This window comes from Schistocerca americana, chromosome 10, assembly GCF_021461395.2.
Source record: "Schistocerca americana isolate TAMUIC-IGC-003095 chromosome 10, iqSchAmer2.1, whole genome shotgun sequence".
In the NCBI taxonomy this organism is placed as follows: Eukaryota; Metazoa; Arthropoda; class Insecta; order Orthoptera; family Acrididae; genus Schistocerca; species Schistocerca americana.
In genome coordinates, this window is record NC_060128.1 from 144,984,332 (window position 1) to 145,006,629 (window position 22,298).

The 22,298-nt window shown below is 44.9% G+C and overlaps 1 protein-coding gene across 2 annotated transcripts in view; it reads left to right on the forward strand.

Annotated features, from left to right (window-relative positions):
• LOC124552417 (myc box-dependent-interacting protein 1) overlaps positions 1 to 22,298 on the forward strand; it is a 436,091-nt gene that overhangs the window by 379,051 nt on the left and 34,742 nt on the right. For both annotated transcript variants that reach the window (XM_047126684.1, XM_047126685.1), the window contains exons 2-3: positions 15,181 to 15,316; positions 22,008 to 22,198. In XM_047126684.1, coding sequence (XP_046982640.1) covers positions 15,181 to 15,316; positions 22,008 to 22,198 — 327 coding nt within the window. The remainder of the gene's footprint in view (positions 1 to 15,180; positions 15,317 to 22,007; positions 22,199 to 22,298) is intronic.

Consider the following 22,298-nt stretch of genomic DNA (forward strand, 5'->3'; position numbering starts at 1 on the left):
TGAAAAAAAAGGGGGTATTTGTGGGGAGTTGAGGATTTTACCATCTACCGATGTGCGCTCTCCTTTTATGGCAAAACAACGAAACATCGGCAAATCTCAACTGCAGACGTGCATCTCCGGACAAAAAATTATTAAGCAGCTTTTTCCCCAAGATGATTATTAAAATTCTGACTGTCCCTTGTTTATATTTTACCACCTCCGCGTTGCAAACGTTTTGAGTGAAATGCCCAGTCGATGCGCTGTTGTTTTCACGTCAATTCTACCAACATTGAGAGTTGTTTAGTTCTCGGGGTTTTGTAACATTCCTGGATTCGTGTCTCGTCGCTGTGCAGCCTATGAAAAGGATTGCGGAAGACTCCCAAATAAATTCCAAAGTACAGTGCAGTTTTAATACCAATATATTTCCAGGACTCTGGCGTCCGAGCCTGGTGAACTGTACTGGTTACATCACATGTACCCAAAGTTGACATCAAACGACACAGAGTTCACAACAATCAACAAACGAGTGAGCCTACAATACATTTGCTCGCAACCCTTGCCAAAAAACGAGTGCCCCAAGATGACTTGGCCACTGTTTCTATGTTTCGATACAGTGTATCGATACGTGGAACTGTTTCACTGTTTCGGAACGGCTGTGGTTCACTGTTTCGAAACACCACTGTTTCATTCCGCCCTTGTCTCGGATAACCGCACCAGATTCGATCTAGAGCCAGACACAGAAACTGTATCGTTGTTTCAAAATAAGGCTGTTTCAGTCCACCTGCGCTTGGAACGGACTAATTGTATCGAAACAGTGATGTTTCATTCCGCTCTGTGTCGTACGAGATTCGGACTCGGCACAGATACTGAAACACAACATAACACTTCATGAAACTCTTTCAAGAGTGTCGAAATCTTTTGGACAAGCAATACAATGAAGCTTAAGATATCCGAAAATAAAGCTTCGTTTCTAGCTGACTGACCTATTACGAAATGGTGTAACATCTGCTTTATAAACACTAACTAAACAATAAAACAACGCATTACTACTCACATTCAAAATAATAAATATGTGAAAATCATTCGATTAAATTACACTTTTTTTTTATAACATACGCTTCTCTTTTCATGTACAGTAATCGTATTAAGAAACGCAAGTAAGCCTACAACATTTCGAATAAAAAAGGCGTAGATTGACAGTTATTAGACATATACATAAATTTGATCTAGGTATAATTGCAAGCAATCTGTATGACATATCACTGATACTGTAATGGTGAATGGGAAGGGCTGGGAAGCATGGTGACTTTATAGTAACGGTTCGAAACACCTTGAAAGACAAAATTTTTTTCTGTTATATTTTGTTATTTATTCGAATTATTTGGCGTTATTTGTGAGTCTATAGTCACTTTGCCTATTATCCACAATGATTCCCTTTGTGTACATGGAAATTAGCAGGATGGGTATATTACCCGTACTAACGGAATGTGGGTATCCCAGTAGCATATCCGTTGTTTCTGCAGTTTGCTCCTCCTTCCAGTTTCGTTCGTGGTGGTTCTTCTGTCTTCAGCTAAGGCTGTCCTCAGCCAATTGAAAAGTATGAAAGTCACACGACATGAAAGCAGCGCATTTGCTGCAGGAAATACGAAACTGCCAAGACGCCCAAGTGATAGTTTCATACTTTCTGCGAAATGATTAGCGCTCTCGCACCTCATTTGTGTTTATGTGGACATACTTATACAGTAGACATTCAAGATGATAAAATGTGTAGGTTTATTAGATTACAAAACACATACTGTTTCGAAACAGCGTATCGAAACATTACATTGTACTGTTTCATTTGTTTCGAAACAGTTACGTGTTTCAGTTTGCCCATCTCTAGTCCCAAGGCGCCTGCGTGACCCCTATTTATACTTTTGTTAACAATTACCTACAATGAAAATTACAATTTCATGTAAAATCACAATTAAAAGTTAAACCGAGTATGAGATACACATTGCTAAAAATTTACAATCTCAGTGCTGAACAAGGTGAACCTATTTTCAACTTAGTTACGAGTTAATATAACATTTTCTGACTAATTATGTTACATGTAACAATTACATTTCTAAATTTGTTTATAACAAATCAACTAGTGCCTGAATTTTAGTGCTAACATATATCGGAGATTCAATTAACATGCTTTATTTATATGTTCTATTTAATTTGCTGTAGTAATTTTATACTGACAGGTTTACTGGTACATCCTGACCATGTGCTACATTTCTTTCGATTAGTTACAGTATTAATTTCACATTTATATTGTGTTTCTCACGTAAGAACAATGTTAATCAGCAAAGCATCGTTTTCGAATTATATGTTTACTGAAATAGTGGTTATTTTTGTATGTAATTTGGAAACAGGTCACTTTACAATTGGACAGTTTGGACTGGTGTTTATCTTTAATGCTCTCCGAGGGGTTCTGATAGGTAGCAATGAGACACAGTAATATTTCACCCTCGTTTATGTCGCCTGTCGCGACAACGTGGCAACTAAGTACAGGACTGATCAAAGCGACGTGAGCTGGTATGATGAGAAGCAAGCGGGATGGCGGGCTTAAAATGACCTTAACGGCCTCCTCCGAGGGGTTACGGCGGGGCTGTGACCTCTGGTCGTGGGATGCTCTCCTGGCCTTACGGGGCGTGGCGCGGGCGCTGGCGGAGGCGGCGCCGTGTGACGTCATTGGTGCCCCCGGAGACCGGGGCTCGGCCGGGGAACCTGTTGGCGGTTGGCGTGGGCCGCGGAGAGAGAGAGAGAGAGAGAGAGAGAGAGAGAGAGAGAGACTGCCCGCTGTCTCTCACGCACTGCTACAGCGCAACACTTGCCACGTTTAAGTGTCTCACAGCCTCCGCAAGACGGAAACGGAATTTCGGGAAGCGTTTTCCGCTGTCTTGTTCACACGTTAAGTTCTGCGTCGATTTTACGTATACATCTATGTGATTGCTCTGCTATTCACAATAAAGTGCCTGACACTGTGTCCAATGAACCACCTTCAAGCTGTCTCTCTACCGTTCCACTCTCGAACGGCACGCGGGAAAAACGATCACTTAAATTTTTCTGTGCTAGCCCTGATTTCTCTTATTTTATCGTGATGATCATTTCTCCCTGTGTAGGTGAGTGCCAACAGAATGTTTTCGCAATCGGAGGACAAAGCAGTTGATTGAAAGTTCATGAGATGATCCCTCGCAACAAAAAACGCCTTTGTTTTAATGTTTGCCACTCCAATTCACGTATCACATTAGTGACACTATCTCCCCTATTTCGCTATAATACAAAACGAGCTGCCCTTCTTTGTACTTTCTGGATGTCATCCGTCAGTCCCACCTGATGCGGATCCCACACCGCACAGCAATACTCCAGAATAGGGCGGACAAGCGTGGTGTAAGCAGTCTCTTTAGTAGACCTGTTGCACCTTCTAAGTGTTCTGCCAATGAATCGTAGTCTTTGGTTTGCTCTACCCACAATGAGATGTATGTGATAGTTCCAATTTAGGGTATTTGTAATTGTAATCCCTAAGTATTTCAGGGTTCCCGGGTTCGATTCCCGGCGGGGTCAGGGATTTTCTCTGCCTCGTGATGACTGGGTGTTGTGTGATGTCCTTAGGTTAGTTAGGTTTAAGTAGCTCTAAGTTCTAGGGGACTGATGACCATAGCTGTTAAGTGTCATAGTGCTCAGACCCACTTGAACCATTTTTGAACCTAAGTATTTAGTTGAATTTACAGCCTTCAGATTTGTGTGACTTATCGCGTAATCGAAATTTAGCTGATTTCTTTTAGTACTCATGTGAATAGCTTCACGCTTTTCCTTATTCAGAGTCAATTGCCAGTTTTCGCACCATACAGATATCTAAATCATTCTGCAAGTCGTTTTGATCATCTGATGACTTTGCAAGACGGTAAATGACAGCATCATCTGCGAACAAACTAAGACGGCTACTCAGATTGTCTCCTATGTCGTTAATATACATCAGGAACAATATAGGGCATATAACAATTTCTTGGGAACGCCGGATATTACTTCTGTTTTACTCGATGACTTTCCGTCTATTACTACGAACTGTGACCTCTCTGACAGTTAATCACGAATCCAGTCGCACAACTGAGGCGATACTCCGTAGGCGCGCAGTTTGGTTAGAAGACGCTTGTGAGGAACGGTGTCGAAAGCCTTCTGGACATCTAAAAATATGGAATCAATTTGACTTTCCCTGTCGATAGCACTTATTACTTCATGAGTATAAAGACCTAGCTGTGTTTCACAAGAACGATATTTTCTGAAACCGTGCTGACTATGTGTCAATAAATCGTTTTCTTCGAGGTTTTTCATAATGTTCGAATACAGTATATGTTCCAAAACCCTACTGCAATTCGACGTTAGTGATACAGGCCGATATAGTGATATAGCCGTATCAAATAAAGGTTTGTCGAGCGTCACTGATGGCGTCTTCAAAACAACTCGTAGCATAGGAATATCTAAGGAGTTCGCATTCAAATGCGCGCAACAGGTTTACTGTCGTCATAGTACACAGACTTCAAGTCATGTGACTTTGGTGCTGTCTGGTGCATGTTCGTAAGCGCACTGCGTATTTTCAGTAATACATAGCTAGAACGGATAGCTCCCGTTGAAATGTACAGTGAAGTTTGTACTGACTTTTCATAAGCAGCTTGCTGTGGATACAGTAAAGAGGAAAAGTAGGCATGGCCACTGCAGCTGTATTTTTTAGATTTTGTACCGGACTTCATCGTTATGCCGGGTCTGTTTTTTAGAACATTATGCTTCGGTGGCATTTCAAAATGGTTTCCTAGTACGGCAAGACGATCACTCCCTAAAAATAACTTTCAAATTTCATACTACCATATGCCGTCTTGCATAAAAATGATCCCATCCACATATCCACGATGCTGAAGAGCTGGAATGACGTGGTTGTGCAAAAGACACTCACAGCGCTTCCCAGTGACGGTACAGGGAACAGGACCGGAAGCACCTGTCTCTTCGAAAAAATATGGCCGTATGATAAATGATGCCGTAAACCCTCACCACACAGTGACCTTCTCAGGATGAAGTGGTACTGGTTGATTTGCGTGTGGATTTTCCGTTGCCCATATTCGACAGTTCTGTGTATTGGCATATCCTGTCGGATGGAAGTGGGCTTCATCTGTCCACGGCCAATCATTGTCCACTTTCATGCGAGCAAGAAATTCTAAAGCAAATGTCTCTTGCTGGCAGTCCAACAGGAAGTAACTCGTGCACATTGGTAATTTTGAATGGATAGCAAAAAAGGATGTTTCGTAAGATTTTACGCACCGTGCTCACGGGTACGTCCAACGCTCGGGCATTTCTCCGTGCACTACACGTTTGCACACCACCACTCGTCTCCTCCTACATTGCTGTGGCCACTAACGTCAAATCAATTCGTGTCCTTCTTGTACAAGGTCGCACACTAAAAGCACCCGTCTTTTCGAATTTCCGAATCATTTTCTCCAGACCCACGGCAGTCATCGGACCAACGTCTTTTTTCAAACCCTTCAGTGTCCGGAACTTTTGCAGAGCGGCGTGTGAACAGTCATCATTCTTGTAATACAGCTTTACAAGCAGAGCGCGATCCTGCATTGAGACAGTCATGGCGAACGTCGCAGACGCGAACGGAGGAAAAGCCGTGTACTTCGTTTGGTCGTGCGCATGGCAGCGCCATCTATTGATCAGTTTTCACACTATTTTTTTTTCTTCTGCCATTCGTTTTCCCCCCTTCTCCGATAATATTCCGTTCCAATTTGACGTCATTCTGACCAGTGGTGTTATTTCTACAGCGTTTTGAAAGTTTAATTATAATCACCCTGTATATAGTGCCACTGATATGATATGCGAGTTGGGGTGATGATCATTAAAACAAAGCCGTTTTCAGTTGCGGCGATATATTGTCACGAAATATCGCTTACCAAGTTCCTCCTGCGAATGCGAAAATATTTTATTGAGTCACATCTGTGCAGGTAGATGACGATCGTAATAAAATAAGACAAATCAGAGCTCTCACGGAAAGATGTAGGCGCGCGTTTCTCGCGCGGTAGCACGGTAGAGAAATAGTTCGACAGCGGTTCGACGAACCGTCTGTTAAAACAGCTGGGTGTTAAGTACAGAGTAATCATGCAGGTATACATGTTCTAGGAAGGAAGAGCTATCAGGTCTGCTTAGTGTTGTATACTAGTGAGGGCTTCACCGCAACAATTGCGTGGCCTTGCATTGCCAGAATGCGGCCTATTTAGCTCGATGAAATAAGAGTTATCCCAGAGGGGGGGCTGACGTGATGGTGAGGAATAGCGATGGCTGGTGATGCACGAGTGGATGCAGAAGCTGACGACATGAGCAAGGATCCGTAGATCGTCACACCGCACTCACAGGAAGCAACTCGGCTGCGTTCATCTGCATGTACAGGGTGTCCAGAAAAGGGCTCCCTGATTTCAAAATTAAATATCTCGAAAACAAAGATCGATAGAGGAATGCAGTAAACGGTATGTTTATTGTGAAAGCTGTAAGTAGTTTATACAGCAGTTTGAAATAATAGTTACAAAAGCTGCTAACAGATGGTGCTGTACGCTGTACAGCTCATATCAGCATACATAAGTGAAATAATCGTATGAAAACAATCTTTGCAAACAATCACATCACAATGTTTTCAAAATGTTCCCCATTGGCACTACAGAGGTGGCGCAAACGAAGAATGAAATTCGCCATCACATTTCGTAGTGTCTCAACCGAAATGGATTCACATGCCACAGAGATCGCCGATTCAAGCTCGTCCAGCGTGGCGGGATGCTTCGGGTAGACCATGTCTTTCACTGTGCCCCACAAAAAAAAAGTCACAGGGAGTCAAATCCGGCGAATATGGAGGCCAATCCATGCCTGCACCAGTAAATTTGGGATATTCCAAAGCAATGACTCGATTCCCGAAGTATTCCTCAAGAAAGCGAAACACTTGTTCGGTCCGATGTGGTCGGGCTCCATCTTGCATAAACCATTCAGTACCTGGTCGATCCTCAAACGCTTGCTGTGTGGCGACAAATTGTTCCAAAATTGCAACGTAACGTGCACCAGTGACCGTTTCTCGAATGAAAAAAGGGCCAATAATGCCTCTGCTGCATACTGCAGCCCACACAGTAACTTCAGGAGAATACAGGGGTTTCGCTTCACACCAATATGGCTTTTCGGGACCCCAAAATCGCCAGTTCTGCTTATTCACGTATCCATTCAGGTGGAAGTGTGCTTCATCTGTAAACCAGATGCAGCCTACAGCCATTTGGAAAATTTCCCGGCCGGGAAATCAAACCTGGGACCCCGTGATACAGAGGCAGCAACCTTAGCCACTAGAGGCTGGATGACTGTCAAGTACCTGCAGATCTTGTAAAACTTATGGAGACAATCGTGGTTACTATGCTCTAGCCTGACGACTTTTTGATTTTAGGAAAACATACAGACATGAACACAACAAAAATAAATTTTTCCAAATACAGTTGGATTCAAGTGAAAAAAATTTCACCTTGTGTCGTCAACACGAGAACAATGTACAAACTTAAAGACTAGAGCTATTCTAAGCTTTTCAATATATGGGTTAGCGTGGACACAACAATCTGATAAATGATCGAGATTTCATTGGCACTTACCTCGTTTTTGTCGATAAGTGTAGGACATTTAGCACACCATGCGTTTTTCAGAATAAAATATGTATTTTTATTGATAAAAGGAAGGGAACTTAAAAAAAACTGTAATAGTTATGTGACTCTTACTGTAGAAAATAAATAAAAATATTGCTCTGTTTTTCTCATTATAATATCTTTGTGAAAACTTTGAGGTTGTAATTCTGTCAGAGACAGCAGAGGACTTGGAAGAGCAGTTGAACGGAATGGACAGTGTCTTGAAAGGAGGGTATAAGATGAACATCAACAAAAGCAGAACGAGGATAATGGAATGTAGTCGAATTAAATCGGGTGATACTGCGGGAATTAGAGTAGGAAATGAGACGCTTAAAGTAGTAAATGAGTTTTGTTATTTGGGTAGCAAAATAACTGATGACGGTCGAAGTAGAGGGGATATAATATTTAGACTGGCAATGGCAAGGAAAGCGTTTCTGAAGAAGAGAAATTTGTTAACATCGAGTATAGATTTAAGTGTCAGGAAGTCGTTTCTGAAAGTATTTGTATGGAGTGTAGCCATATATGGAAGTGAAACGTGGACGATAGCCAGTTTGGACAAGAAGAGAATAGAAGCTTTCGAAATGTGGTGCTACAGAAGAATGCTGAAGATTTGATGGGTAGATCGTATAACTAATGAGGAGATATTGAATAGAGGGAGAAGAGGAGTTTGTGGCACAACTTGACTAGAAGAAGGGATCGGTTAGTTGGACATGTTCTGAGGCATCAAGGGGTCACCAATTTATATTGGAGGGCAGCGTGGAGGGTAGAAATCGTGGAGGGAGACCAAGAGATGAATACACTAAGCAGATTCAGAAGGATGTAGGTTGCAGTAGGTACTGGGAGATGAAGAAGCTTGCACAGCATAGAGTAGCGTGGAGAGCTGCATCAAACCAGTCTCTGGACTGAAGACCACCACCACAACCACCACAACAACAACAACAACAACAACATCTTGGTGAAAACAGAAAAATTGAGTAACTCGGAGTCAGTTTTTTGGCTCTTAGCCCGTTATTGATTTCCTCTCTACATTTATGTTCAAGGATGCATTTCTTGCGGTGTTTTCATATTTTTGTTGAACTTATGTATTATGAGACCAGAGGCACACACCACACGGTGACTGTACGTGTGTGCCCAGACGGATTTTTTTATAAGGCGTTGTTTCCCATCAGGAGATGATAGAGCGCAGCTGAAGTAAGTGGCGTGCGTGCCCCTGGAGAGGGAACGGGCCGCGTTGGCTTCCCCGGGCCGTGACTCACTGCCCACTTGAGACATCCTGGAAACGCTGTGCAGCGCGGCGCGTATTTTTAGCGAGCCGGAGTCGCGAAGTGCAGCCCATCTGACCATCTGGCCCACAGGAGGGACCCCGGCGTCTTCACGTGGCGTCGGTCACTTGTTTGGAGAGCTGGTCAGCCGCGCTCCGGTTAACCGAGCAGCGCCCTCCCTCCGGTTATTTCCGGTACTGCCGCAGCAGCCGCCGAGCAGTCTGAGGCCGACCGGAGCAAACAGAGTGAGCGGTCATTTCACGAATGGCCGCCGACCGACACTGACACTTTGTGTTCTGATATGCCTTCTGTGGTATAGAGAAACAGGTAGTTCAGGCTCATGTCGATACGCGGCGTTCTCCAAGGAAGTGTCATAGGCCGTCTATTGTTCCTGATCTATATTAACCACATGGGAGACAATCTGAGTAGCCGTTTTAGATTTTTTGCAGATGATGCTGTCATTTACCGCCGCGCGGGATTAGCCAAGCGGTCTAGGGCGCTGCAATCTTGGACTGTGCGACTGGACCTGGCGGAGGTTAGAGTCCTCCCTCGGGCATGTTTGTGTGTGTTTGTCCTTTGGATAATTTAGGTTAAGTAGTGTGTAAGCTTAGGGACTGATGACCTTAGCAGTTATGTCCCATAAGATTTCGCACACATTTGAACATTGTCATTTACCGTCTTGTAAAGTCATCAGATGATCAAAACGACTTGCAAAACGGTTTATAAAAGATATCTGTATGATGCGAAAACTGGCAATTGACCCTGAATAAGGAAAAGTGTGCAGTTATTCACAGGAGTACTAAAAGAAATCAGCTAAATTTCGATTACGCGATAAGTCACAGAAATCGGAAGGCTGTAAATTCAACTAAATACTTAGAGATTTCAATTACAAAGACCGCTACGGTCGCAGGTTCGAATCCTGCGTCGGGCATGTGTGTGTGTGATGTCTTTCGGTTAGTTAGGTTTAAGTAGTTCTTAGTTCTAGGGGACTTATGACCTCAGTTGTTAAGTCCCATAGTGCTCAGAGCCAGCCATTTTTTCGATTACAAATAAGCTAAATTGGAACGATCACATAGATAATATTGTGGGTAGAGCAAACCAAAGACTGCGATTCCCTGGCAGAACACTTAGAATGCGCAACAGGTCTACTAAAGAGACTGCTTACACCACGCTTGTCCGCCCTATCCTGGAGTATTGCTGTGCGGTGTGGGGTCTGCATCAGGTGGGACTGACGGATGACATCGAAAAAGTACAAAGAAGGGCAGCTCGTTTTGTATTATCACGAAATAGGGGAGATAGTGCCACAGACATGATACGTGAACTTGAGTGGCAATCATTAAAACAGAGGCCTTTTTCGTTGCGACGGGATCTTCTCATGAAATTTCAATCAACAGTTTTCTCCTCCGATTGCGAAAACATTCTGTTGGCACCCATCTACATAGGGAGAAATGATCATCACAATAAAATAAGAGAAATCAGGGCTCGTACAGAAAATTTTTAAGTGCTCGTTTTTCCCACGTGCCGTTAGAGAGTGGAACAGTAGAGAGAAAGCTTGAAGGTGGTTGATTAAATCCTCTGCCAGGCACTTTATTGTGAATAGCAGAGTAATCACGTAGATGTAGATGTTCACTTGAGAGTATTATTGCATTTGTAGTTGTAAAATGGATATTGTTTAAACCTCTCTAAACAGAGACCGGATCCCATATGAATTTTTCGCCCTGCAGCGGAGTGCGCTGATAAGAAACTTCCTGGCAGATTAAAACTGCCTTCCGGAACGGGACTCGAACTCGGGACCTTTGCCATTCGCTGGCAAGTGCTCTTCCGTTTGGAAGGTAGGAGACGAGGTACTGGTGAAAGTAAAGCCGCAAGGACTCAGCCGGTAGAGCACTTGCCCGCAAAAGCCAAACGTCCCGAATTCCAGTCCCGGGTGGCACGCAGTTTTAATCTGGCAGGAAGTTTGAGATCGGATGTTTGGCTGTTGGGTGAAAGAGTGGACGACCAGAAACAAGCTATGCACAGTGTTTAAAAGAAGTGTCACTGAGCCGTGTTGCGGCTCGCGTTAGTGCCGTTGGTAGGTTGGCATCGTGTAATAGGGATACAGCGTCTCGTTTTCATCTTGTGTTTACTGGCGCCACTATGTTTGCTAGCATTGTCTGTTTGCGAGTGGCAGAAGCAGCGGTTATTGATATCTAGTACCTTGGTACTATCTTTGGAAGGACATCAAGTGGTGCCAGGTCGGAGTGTGTCAGGCAGTTCAGTTGGGATGGAGCAGCAGTGAGGTCCAGCAGCACGAGGACACGCCGGGGCCGCTGGTGGCATGCAGGCAGTGCCAGGTCGAGGGGTTGTAGTTGCGAGGGCCACAAACTCGTTGCCCACTGACCCAGGACGTTTGAGCTGAGTGAACATTAACCCATTGGTGAAACCTCCACTATTTTGAGATCACGCCCTTTGTTCGCGTGTTGCTGCTCGCAGGGTCGCTGAGATGAAGCGCAACGAGTGGAGTATTTGGACTTGGCGCAAGTAGTTAGCCGTCCTCCGCTTCTTATTATTAATTATTGAATTCCTTGTGTTTATTGGTGAAGTTCAACAAGTGGTATTTTTCTGCCTAGTGGCCGCTACCACCCCAGTTACCTGCCCTGGAGGTTAGGGTATTTTCGCGGAGTGAATCTTTCCTCGCCTTGCCGCTGCTGTCCGGTTAGGTGTGTAGTTAGACGGCCTCCTTGATAGTGGTCCGGATGTGTTGTTTCTTTTGGACTACTTTGGTCGTACCAGTTCTTTCTACTTCCGGATGTTCTAAACACCGGATTCTGAAGATGCAGTACTGTCCGCCAGTACCGACTGGCCTGGGTTAACCATCGTTGTGTTGGTTATCAGACGTTAGGTAGATTTTGCAAGAGTGTTGGCGTGCGTTTGAACTGTCACTAGTTTGAGTTGCCATCTGGTTAAGTGAATACAGCTCTGGCTGCCTGTCTCATCGGTTACGAAGTTGAGCGACTTTCCCAGGCTGATACTTGGAGCACTGTCTGAGGCCCACTTCTCTCTTGGTTTGATCAGATTGTGGTGATTGATTTTTTTAAATTTAAATTTGAGTTACTACTATTGGGGCCTTCATCCGACAAGTAATTTGAATTTCTTGTCAATAAGCCCTTCAGCCTTCAGTGCAACTTGCTCAAGAATTTTATTAGACATTGTGTCTTAACATTCAAATTTGATAATTGTTCCTTATTGTCAACTGTATTGCTATTGGTTCCAAATAAAGTGTATGTGATTTTTTTAAGAAACTCGGCAACCAACGGCCGTCCACACCGAATCCTGCCTTTCCCTAGTCCCATGCTTCAGTCACATATTGCTAGAGGACGTACTATTGGTCACACGAAGGAATTATCCCAATGGGGCCGAAATCGGGAGATGTGATGTAGACGTACAGACAAACAAATCAATACAGTTTCAGAAAAAAGGGGTGATTTATTAAAGAGAAAAAGCTTTACCCATTGAGCAAGTCAATAACGCGTTGGTCCACCGCTGACCCTTAGGCAAGCACTTACTCGCCTTGACGTTAATTGATACAGTTGTATGTATTCTGTCCGATTGGCGCGTTAGATCGTAAAAATCCTGAGGGTCCTGCCTGTAGTGCTCCAAATGTTCAGTTGGGGAGAGATCCCGGCGACCATGCTGGATAAGGTAGGGTTTGGCAAGAACGAACACAAGCAGTAGAAACTTCCGCTGTGCGCGGGTGGGTGTTATATTGCGAGGGTAATACTAAAACTAAGATCTCCTTTTTTTTTTATAAGTACATAGACCTCTTTATTTCTACAATGGTTTTCATCAGTTTACAGCTTGAACATTTAGCTATTTTTCGACATAATCACCATTTATGTCGATGCATTTTTGTAGACGCTGTGGCAGTTTTTGTATGTCCACGTCATACCAGTTCGCCGCCATGCTGTTCAAAATGTTATGAACCTCTTCTTTCAACTCGTCGTCGGAGCTGAATTGCTTTCTGGCCAAATGTTCTTTTAACCTAGGTAACAGATGATAGTCACTGGGCGTCAAGTCAGGGCTATAGAGAGTGGATGGGTGATTATGTTCCACTGAAACTGTTGCAGGAGAGCAACGGTTTGCCGAGCGATGTGTGGGCGAGCGTTGTTATGGAGAATGTGTACGCCCTTGCTCAACATTCCTCTTCTCCGGTTCTGAATTGCCCGTTTGAGTTTTTTCAGAGTCTCACAGTACCTGTCAGCGTTAATTGTGGTCCCAGTGGGCATAAAGTCGACCAACAATACCCCTTTCCGATGTTTGTTTGACCTTCCGCGGCTTTGGCGAAGAAGGATGCCGCCACTGGCGTGATTGTTGCTTGGTCTCAGGTGTAAAGTGGAATGCCCACGTTTCGTCACCCGTGACAGTTGAGCCCAGAAAGTTGTCCTGTTCGGCTGCAAGGCGGTGAAGAAATGCGCGGGAAGCATCAGCTCATTGACGCATGTGGTCCTCAGTCAGCATGCGTGGCACCCATCTTGCGCACACCTTCCGGTAGTTCAATGTTTCCCTTAAAATTCTGTGAGCGGTGCTTCGGGAAATCTCAGGAACCAACGTGCAGAGACGATCCAGGGTGATCCGCCGATCTTCACGCATGTTTTGCTCAACCTTCAACACTGTCTCCTCAGAAATTGACAGTCTCCCGCTCCTTTGTTCGTCGCGAATTTCGGTCCGACAACCTGTAAACTCTCTACACCACTTAAGAACACTTTTGACATCCATGCACTTACCATACGCTTCCGTCAATTGCCGATGGATTTCAATCGGCGCAGTGCCCTTTGCGCTCAAAAACCGAATAACTGTTCGCAGTTCGCACTTGGCGGTAACATCCAACGGGAGCTCCGTTCTCAACGGCTGTCAAGCCAAGACTGAGCGCCTCAGCGCGGCGTGCGCATGTTTACACACAGCGCGTGAAGCACTCCTCATAACAGTGTGACCAACTGCCACACAGAGTTCTGTACTTACAGAAATATAGGAGACCTTACTTTTGGGATTACCATCGTATAAGCCCAGGATGGCTTGTGACGAGGGGCAACAAGGCGTGCCACTGTGCTACAAGGGTGCCACTGATGATAACCAAAGGGGGCGTGGGGGGGGTTCTACTTTGAAAAGAAATGCCACTTCAGACCATCATTCCTGGTTGTCGGACCGTGTGACGGGCATCAGTCAGGTTGGTATCCAGAGTGTCTCCAGACAAGCCAGGAACTTAAGGTTCTTCTGCCACGGTCATACATTCTGGAAGATTCATCAGCAACTACGTTCTTTCAAATATTTTGTCGTCCCTGACAAAATGCCATCGAAAATCATCAAAGTTTTAGTCTTTCTCCTTGAACTAAAAGTTCCAACACAGATTTCTCTCTGATGTCCTTCACAGCTTGTTCATTGTATAAATTGGGTAACCTCGGGGTTGGGCTACAACCGTGTCTCACTCCCCTCTCAACCATGGCTTTTCTTTCACATTCTTAGACTCTTATAACTGCATTCTGGCTTCCGTAAAATTTGTACATAATCTTTCGCACCCTATATTTTATCCGAGAAAAGACCCGCCAGGTTAGCCGAGAGTGCTAATGCGCTGCTTCCTGGACTCGGGTAGGCGCGCCGGCCCCAGATCGAATCCGCCCAGCGGATTAACGACGTGGGCCGCTGTGTCGGCCAGCCTGGATGTGGTTTTCAGGCGGTTTTCCACATCCCACTAGGTGAATACCGGGCTGGTCCCCACATCCCGCCTCAGTTACACGACACGCAGACATTTGTAACACTTCCGCGCTATGGGGGGGGGGGGGGGGGGCGGCAGGAAGGGCATCCGGCCACCCCTTTCAATTAACCTTGCCAAATCCGTTGTAACCACGCCGACCCTGCGACCATTGCAGGACAACACGGCGCAAGTGAACGAAAGACAAGAATTTTATCAGAGAAAAGTTCAGAATTCCAAAGAGCTGCACGAAACACGATGGACAGACTCCTAGCGCAGAGTCTCACTTTTCATTTCTTCATGTTCCTGACTCTGTGCTAAATCTGATTTATGCGTTCAGCGTGTCGGCTGCAAAACTAAAATATTGACTTGTTCCGCTAAGTTGCTGACGTACAGTGAGGCCCATAATTATTTTCTTTTCCCAGCTCTTAAACTGTGAATCTGTCTATTACTATTTATTTGCTGACGAGACATTTTTCTTCTCTGTTCATAGATCCTCCAGAACTTGGGGAAGGTGGACCGCACTGCAGACGAAATTTTCGACGAGCACTTGCAGAACTTCACACGCCAGCAGAATGCCGCAAACCGCCTGCAGAAGGAGTTCAACAACTACATCCGCTGCGTCCGGGGTGAGTGTCACAGAAGTAGCGCCACCGTTACACTGAATAAGCCTAGCGTCGAGCTCCATCTTGTGCACCATTAGGTCTTGTCTTAGGCCACATGGCGCAAAAACATACCATAGTTTGCGTAATAATAGTAGTAATAACTGAGGCTTTTTGCGGATGATGCTGTGGTATATCGAGAGGTTGTAACAATGGAAAATTGTACTGAAATGCAGGAGGATCTGCAGCGAATTGACGCATGGTGCAGGGAATGGCAATTGAATATCAATGTCGACAAGTGTAATGTGCTGCGAATACATAGAAAGAAAGATCCCTTATCATTTAGCTACAATATAGCAGGTCAGCAACTGGAAGTATGCAACTGGGAGTATGCATGCGGAACGATTTGAAGTGGAATGATCATATAAAATTAATTGTTGGTAAGGCGGGTACCAGGTTGAGATTCATTGGGAGAGTGCTTAGAAAATGTAGTCCATCAACAAGGGGGGTGGCTTACAAAACACTCGTTCGACCTATGCTTGAGTATTGCTCATCAGTGTGGGATCCGTACCAGAACGGTTTGACGGAGGAGATAGAGAAGATCCAAAGAAGAGCGGCGCGTTTCGTCACAGGGTTATTTGGTAACCGTGATAGCGTTACGGAGATGTTTAATAAACTCAAGTGGCAGACTCTGCAAGAGAGGCGCTCTGCATCGCGGTGTAGCTTGCTCGCCAGGTTTCGAGAGGGTGCGTTTCTGGATGAGGTATCGAATATATTGCTTCCCCCTACTTATACCTCCCGAGGAGATCACGAATGTAAAATTAGAGAGATTAGAGCGCGCACGGAGGCTTTCAGACAGTCGTTCTTCCCGCGAACCATACGCGACTGGAACAGGAAAGGGAGGTAATGACAGTGGCACGTAAAGTGCCCTCCGCCACGCACCGTTGGGTGGCTTGCGGAGTATAAATGTACATGTAGATGTAGATGAAGCAGTTAATGCCATAAATTATCTGGGAGTACGCATTAGGAGTGATTTAAAATGGAATGATCATATAAAGTTGATCGTCGGTAGAGCAGATGCCAGACTGAGATTAATTGGAAGAATCCTACGGAAATGCAGTACGAAAACAAAGGAAGTAGGTTACAGTACACTTGTTCGCCCACTGCTTGAATACTGCTCACCAGTGTGGGATCCGTACCAGATAGGATTGATAGAACAGATAGAGAAGATCCAACGGAGAGCAGCGCGCTTCGTTACAGGATCATTTAGTAATCGCGAAAGCGTTACGGAGATGATAGATAAACTCCAGAGAGAGACTCTGCAGGAGAGTCGCTCAGTAGCTCGGTACAGGCTTTTGTTGAAGTTTCGAGAACATACCTTCACCGAGGAGTCAAGTAGTATATTGCTCCCTCCTACGTATATCTCGCGAAGAGACCATGGGGATAAAATCAGAGAGATTAGAGCCCACACAGAGGCATACCGACAATCCTTCTTTCCACGAACAATACGAGACTGGAATAGAAGGGAGAACCGATGGAGGTACTCAAGGTACCCTCCGCCAAACACCGTGAGGTGGCTTGCGGAGTATGGATGTAAATGTAGATAATAATAATAATAGAAACAACACTAGACAGTCATTTAGGTGAAAATCAAGGTGGTTTTACGAAGGGAAGGTCATGCACAGAATAAATATTTAATCTCAAGTCAGTAATTCACCACAGATTACTTAATTCAAAGGACATTGTAGTTTTGTTTACGAATTTCAAAAAGATTTTTGATTTTGTTGATAGAGAAGCTATAGACAAATAATTCGATAGTTTGGCGTAAAGTCTAAACTGGCAAACCTAATCCGTGAGACACTGATGCAGTCTGTAAAGTAAAATTTATGGGAGTAACTTCAGAGCATTTCAGAATAAAAACATGTGCACGACAAGGCGGCGGCCTATCCCGAATTCTTTTTAATCACGATTTAGAGAAAACAGAATTTGGAATGAACAATTTATTCAACTCGACATGTGTGGCAGATTCCGTAACAACCTACTTTTTTTTCTGTTTCATCGGTCTTCTGACTGGTTTGATGCGGTCCGCCACGAATTCCTCTCCTGTGCTAATATCTTCATCTCAGAGTAGCACTTGCAACGTACGTCCTCAATTACTTGCTGGATGTATTCCGATCTCTGTCTTCCTCTACAGTTTTTGCCCTTTACAGCTCCCTCTAGTACCATGGAAGTCATTCCCTCATGTCTTAACAAATGTCCTGTCCCTTCCCCTTATCAGTGTTTCCCACATGTTCCTTTCCTCTCCGATTCTGCGCAGAACCTCATTCCTTACCTTACCAGTCCACCTAATTTCCAATATTCGCCTATAGCACCGAATCTCAAATGCTTCGATTCTCTCCTGTTCTGGTTTTCCCACAGTCCATGTTTCACTACCATACAATGATATACTCCAGACGTACATCCTCAGAAATTTCTTCCTCAAATTAAGGCCGGTATTTGACATTAGTAGACTTCTCTTGGCCAGAAATGCCTTTTTTGCCATAGCGAGTCTGCTTTTGATGTCCTCCTTACTCCGTCCGTCATTGGTTATTTTACTGCCTAGGTAGCAGAATTCCTTAACTTCATCTACTTCGTGACCACCAATTCCGATGTTAAGTTTCTCGCTGTTCTCATTGCTACTGCTTCTCATTACCTTCGTCTTTTTTCGATTTACTCTCAATCCATACTCTGTACTTATCAGACTATTCATTCCGTTCAGCACATCATGTAATTCTTCTTCACATTCCTCAACCTTCCTCGATGTACAGATTGAACAGTAGGAGCGAAAGGCTATACACTTGTCTTACACCATTTTTAATACGAGCACTTCGTTCTTGATCGTCCACTCTTATTATTCCCTCTTGGTTGTTGTACATGTTGTATATGACCCGTCTCTTCCTATAGCGTACCCCTACTTTTTTCAGAATTTCAAACATCTTGCACCATTTTACATTGTCGAACGCTTTATCTAGGTCCACAGACCCTATGAACGTGTCTTGATTTTTCTTTAGTCTTGCTTCCATTACTAAGAGCAACATCAGAATTGCTTCTCTCGCGCCTTTACTTTTCCTAAAGCCAAACTGATCATCATCTAGCGCGTCCTCAATTCTCTTTTCCATTCTTCTGTATATTATTCTTGTAAGCAACTTGGATGCATGAGCTGTTAAGCTGATTGCGCGGTAATTCTCGTACTTGTCAGCTCTTTCCGTCTTCGGAATCGTGTGGATGATGCTTTTCCGAAAGTCAGATAGTATGTCGCCAGACTATCACATTCTACACACCAACGTGAATAGTCGTTTTGTTGCCACTTCCCCCAATGATCTTAGAAATTCTGATGGAGAATGTTATCTATTCCTTCAGCCTTATTTGATCGTAAGTCCTCCAAGCTCTTTTAAATTCTAATTCTAATACTGGATCCCCTATCTCTTCTAAATCGACTCCTGTTTCCTCTTCTATCACATCAGACAAATCTTCTCCCTCATAGAGGCTTTCAATGTATTCTTTCCACCTATCCGCTCTCTCCTCTGCATTTAACAGTGGAAGCACTTTTAATGTTATCACCGTTACTTTTAATGTCAGCGAAGGCTGTTTTGACTTTCCTGTATGCTGAGTCTATCCTTCCGAGAAACATTTCTTTTTCGATGTCTTCACATTTTTCCTGCAGCCATTTCGTCTTAGCTTGCCTGCACTTCCCATTTATTTGATTCCTCAGCAACTTGTATTTCTGTATTCCTGACTTTCCCGGAACATTTTTGTACTTCCTCCTTTCATCGATCAGTTGAAGTACAGTATTTCTTCTGTTACGTACTCGTGTGGAAAAAAAACAAAAAAAACTTGTTGCTAAGCAGATATGAATGAATTGTGGCTGGCTAAGATACACCAGCTGCTCATTCTTTCCCTATCAACGATTTCTTAGATGCACCGAAAGTGTGAGGTGCGCGAGACTTGAGAACCGAGTAAACAGTTCGTGAATAGCGTGACTCGGGAGAGGATTCAATGACCTTGTGACACCCTTCTCAAGTGAATCAGTGCAGGTATCCAAGCTAGAGGGTTGCAGTGACGTACTGATATGTGGGCTCATACTGCCAAGTTCTTTGTAAATTTGACTAGATTTTTTTAATCGCTGGAGTAACATTGTATGCTCCCTCAACCCATGACATTTCATTTCGTTTTCTCCTCACATTTTTTTGCCAGGCACTCTATTTTGTGAACAGTAGTGGTGCTGTAACACTGCCTTCGAATACCTCTGTGCACCAAGTCCGCTTGCAGTGGTGTCGTGCACAGTCGTCCAGGATTCTCATTAAATGAAGTAGAATTGATTTTAGTGACGCGTTCCGCTTCGAAGTGAGCCCCAGTGACTAACGAACACTTCTGTTGAGACGCCCCAGACAGCGGTGGGAGACCAAACTAATTGTCACCTGCCTCACAGTCCAAGAAACAGGAGTGATGCTTTGTGGTTGCAATTCATTTCATAGCAGGACACTTTTCGCTGTCATCCACAGCACCATTACAGTAAAGCGGTACGTCGACGAAATGATGTGCCCCATTTTCTTGCCCTCTTCCATGGCAAGCCATCCTGGGCTTACATTTCAGCAAGTGATACCCGCCCGAGCACGGCGAAAGTTTCTATTGCTTATCTTCGTGCTTGCCAAATGCTGCCTCAGTAAGCAAGGTTGCCGGATCTCTCCCCAACTGAGGACGTTTGGTGCATAACGGGTTGGGCCCACCAATTACAGTCCTGCTGATAAATTAAGGGTAATTGCGCAGTGTCGCATGTACCTCGACGTCAATATGGGATATGATCACCATGCACACGTACACAGGCCGCACAACGGGTTGGCATAGTCTGGATCAGGTGGTCGAGCAGCTGCTGGGTTACAGCCTCCCATTCTTGCACCAGTGCCTGTCGGAGCTCCTGAAGTGTTGTAGGGGTTTGAAGACGTGCAGCGATACGTCGATCGACAGCATCCCAGACGTGCTCGATAGGGTTTAGGTCTGGAGAACAGGCAGGCCACTCCATTCCTGATATCTTCTGTTTCAAGGTCTCCACGATGGTAGCTCGGTGGGGCCGTGCGTTATCGTCCATCAGGAGGAAGGTGGGACCCACTGCACCCCTGAAAAGGCGGCCTTACTGGTGCAAAATGACGTCCCGATACACCTGACCTGTTACAGTTCCTCTGTCAAAGACACGCAGGGGTGTACGTGCACCAATCATAATCACACCGCACACCATCAAACCACGACCTCTATACAGGTCCCTTTCAAGGACATTAAGGGGTTCGTATGTGCTTCCTGGTTCACGCCAGATGACAACCCGGCGAGAATCACTGTTCAGACTATACCTGGACTCGTCCGTGAACATAACCGGGGACCACTGTTCCATTGACCATGTACTGTGTTCTTGACACGAGGCTTTATGGGCTCTCCTCTGACCAGGGGTCAGTGGAATGCACCTTGCAGGTGTCCGGACGAATAAACCGTGTCTGTTCAGTCGTCTATAGACTGTGTGTCTGGAGACAACTGTTCCAGTGGCTGCGCGGGAAGGTCCCGAGCAAGGCTACGTGCAGTACTCCGTGGCCGTCTGCGGGCACTGATGGTGAGATATCGGTCTTCTTGTGGTGTTGTACACTGTGGACGTCCGGTACTGTAGCGCCTGGACACGTTTCCTGTCTGCTGGAATCATTGCCATAATCTTGAGATCACACTTTGTGGCACACGGAGGGCCCATGCTACGACCTGCTGTGTTTGACCAGCCTCCAGTTACCCTAGTATTCTACCACTCATAACGTCATTAATATGTGTTCTTTGAGCCATTTTCAACACACGGTCACCATTAGCACGTCTGAAAACGTCCGCACACTTACTCGCTGCACCGTACTCTGACATGCACCAACACACCTCTACTACGTATGTGGACTGCTGCCGGCGCTACCGTGCGACGAGCGCAGGTCAAAAGCACCGCATGGTCATACCCCGAGGTGAGTTAAACCCGGAAACCGCCCACCAGAGCGTTGTTTCACCATGTATCAACGTTATCCTTAATTTATGAGCATTAGTGTAGCTAGAGATTTTGATGATGTAATGTGCCAATTGGACACAGTTTGGCACAATGTCCTCCAGGAGGACATCCAACAACTGTGTCAGTCAAAGCCCAGTTGAATGAGTGCTTGCATAATGACCTGCAGTGGACCAACGTGTTACTGAATTACTCAGTTTGGGAAGATCTTTCTCTTGAACAAACCATCCAATTCTTCTGACGTTGTAACCATTTTCTTGTTAATACATGTACATGACATCTACAGATTTCCATCCAATTCGGATAATTCACTCGCTGTGTGACCTCTCTCTCTCTCTCTCTCTCTCTCTATCTATCTCTCTCTATCTATCTCTCTCTCTCTCTCTCTCTGTGTGTGTGTGTGTGTGTGTGTGTGTGTGTGTGTGTGTGTGTGTGTGTCTGTGTGTGTGAAGGTTCGGTTAAAGTATTTTGTTTCCCTGTTGCAGATATTGTTAGAAGCTTAATGATGCTTTGAATATCTTAATGATACTCCTTCTGTTGTTTGTCTGAACTGTCTAGTGTAGAAAGTGAAGTAAAAGCTTCCAGAGCAGTCGCTTATTACTGTTAGTCTCGAAGCACCAGATCGTTGTCTGAGTGAGAGCGGGGAGTCTGTTCGGTTTACAGCAGTGCAGGCGGCGAGCAAAACCCTGATGGACTCCCTGAACGAGATCTACGAGAGCAACTGGACGGGCCACGACCTGCTGTACGTGCAGGCGCAGAACTGCGAGATGCTGTGGCAGGACTTCAGCCACAAGCTGGGCGACCAGGTGCTCATCCCGCTCAACACCTACCAGAGCCAGTTCCCCGAGATGAGGGTGAGCACCGTAATCATGTACGAGGGCAGTTCAATAAGTAATGCAACACATTTTTTTTCTGAAACAGGGGTTGTTTTATTCAGCATTGAAATACACCAGG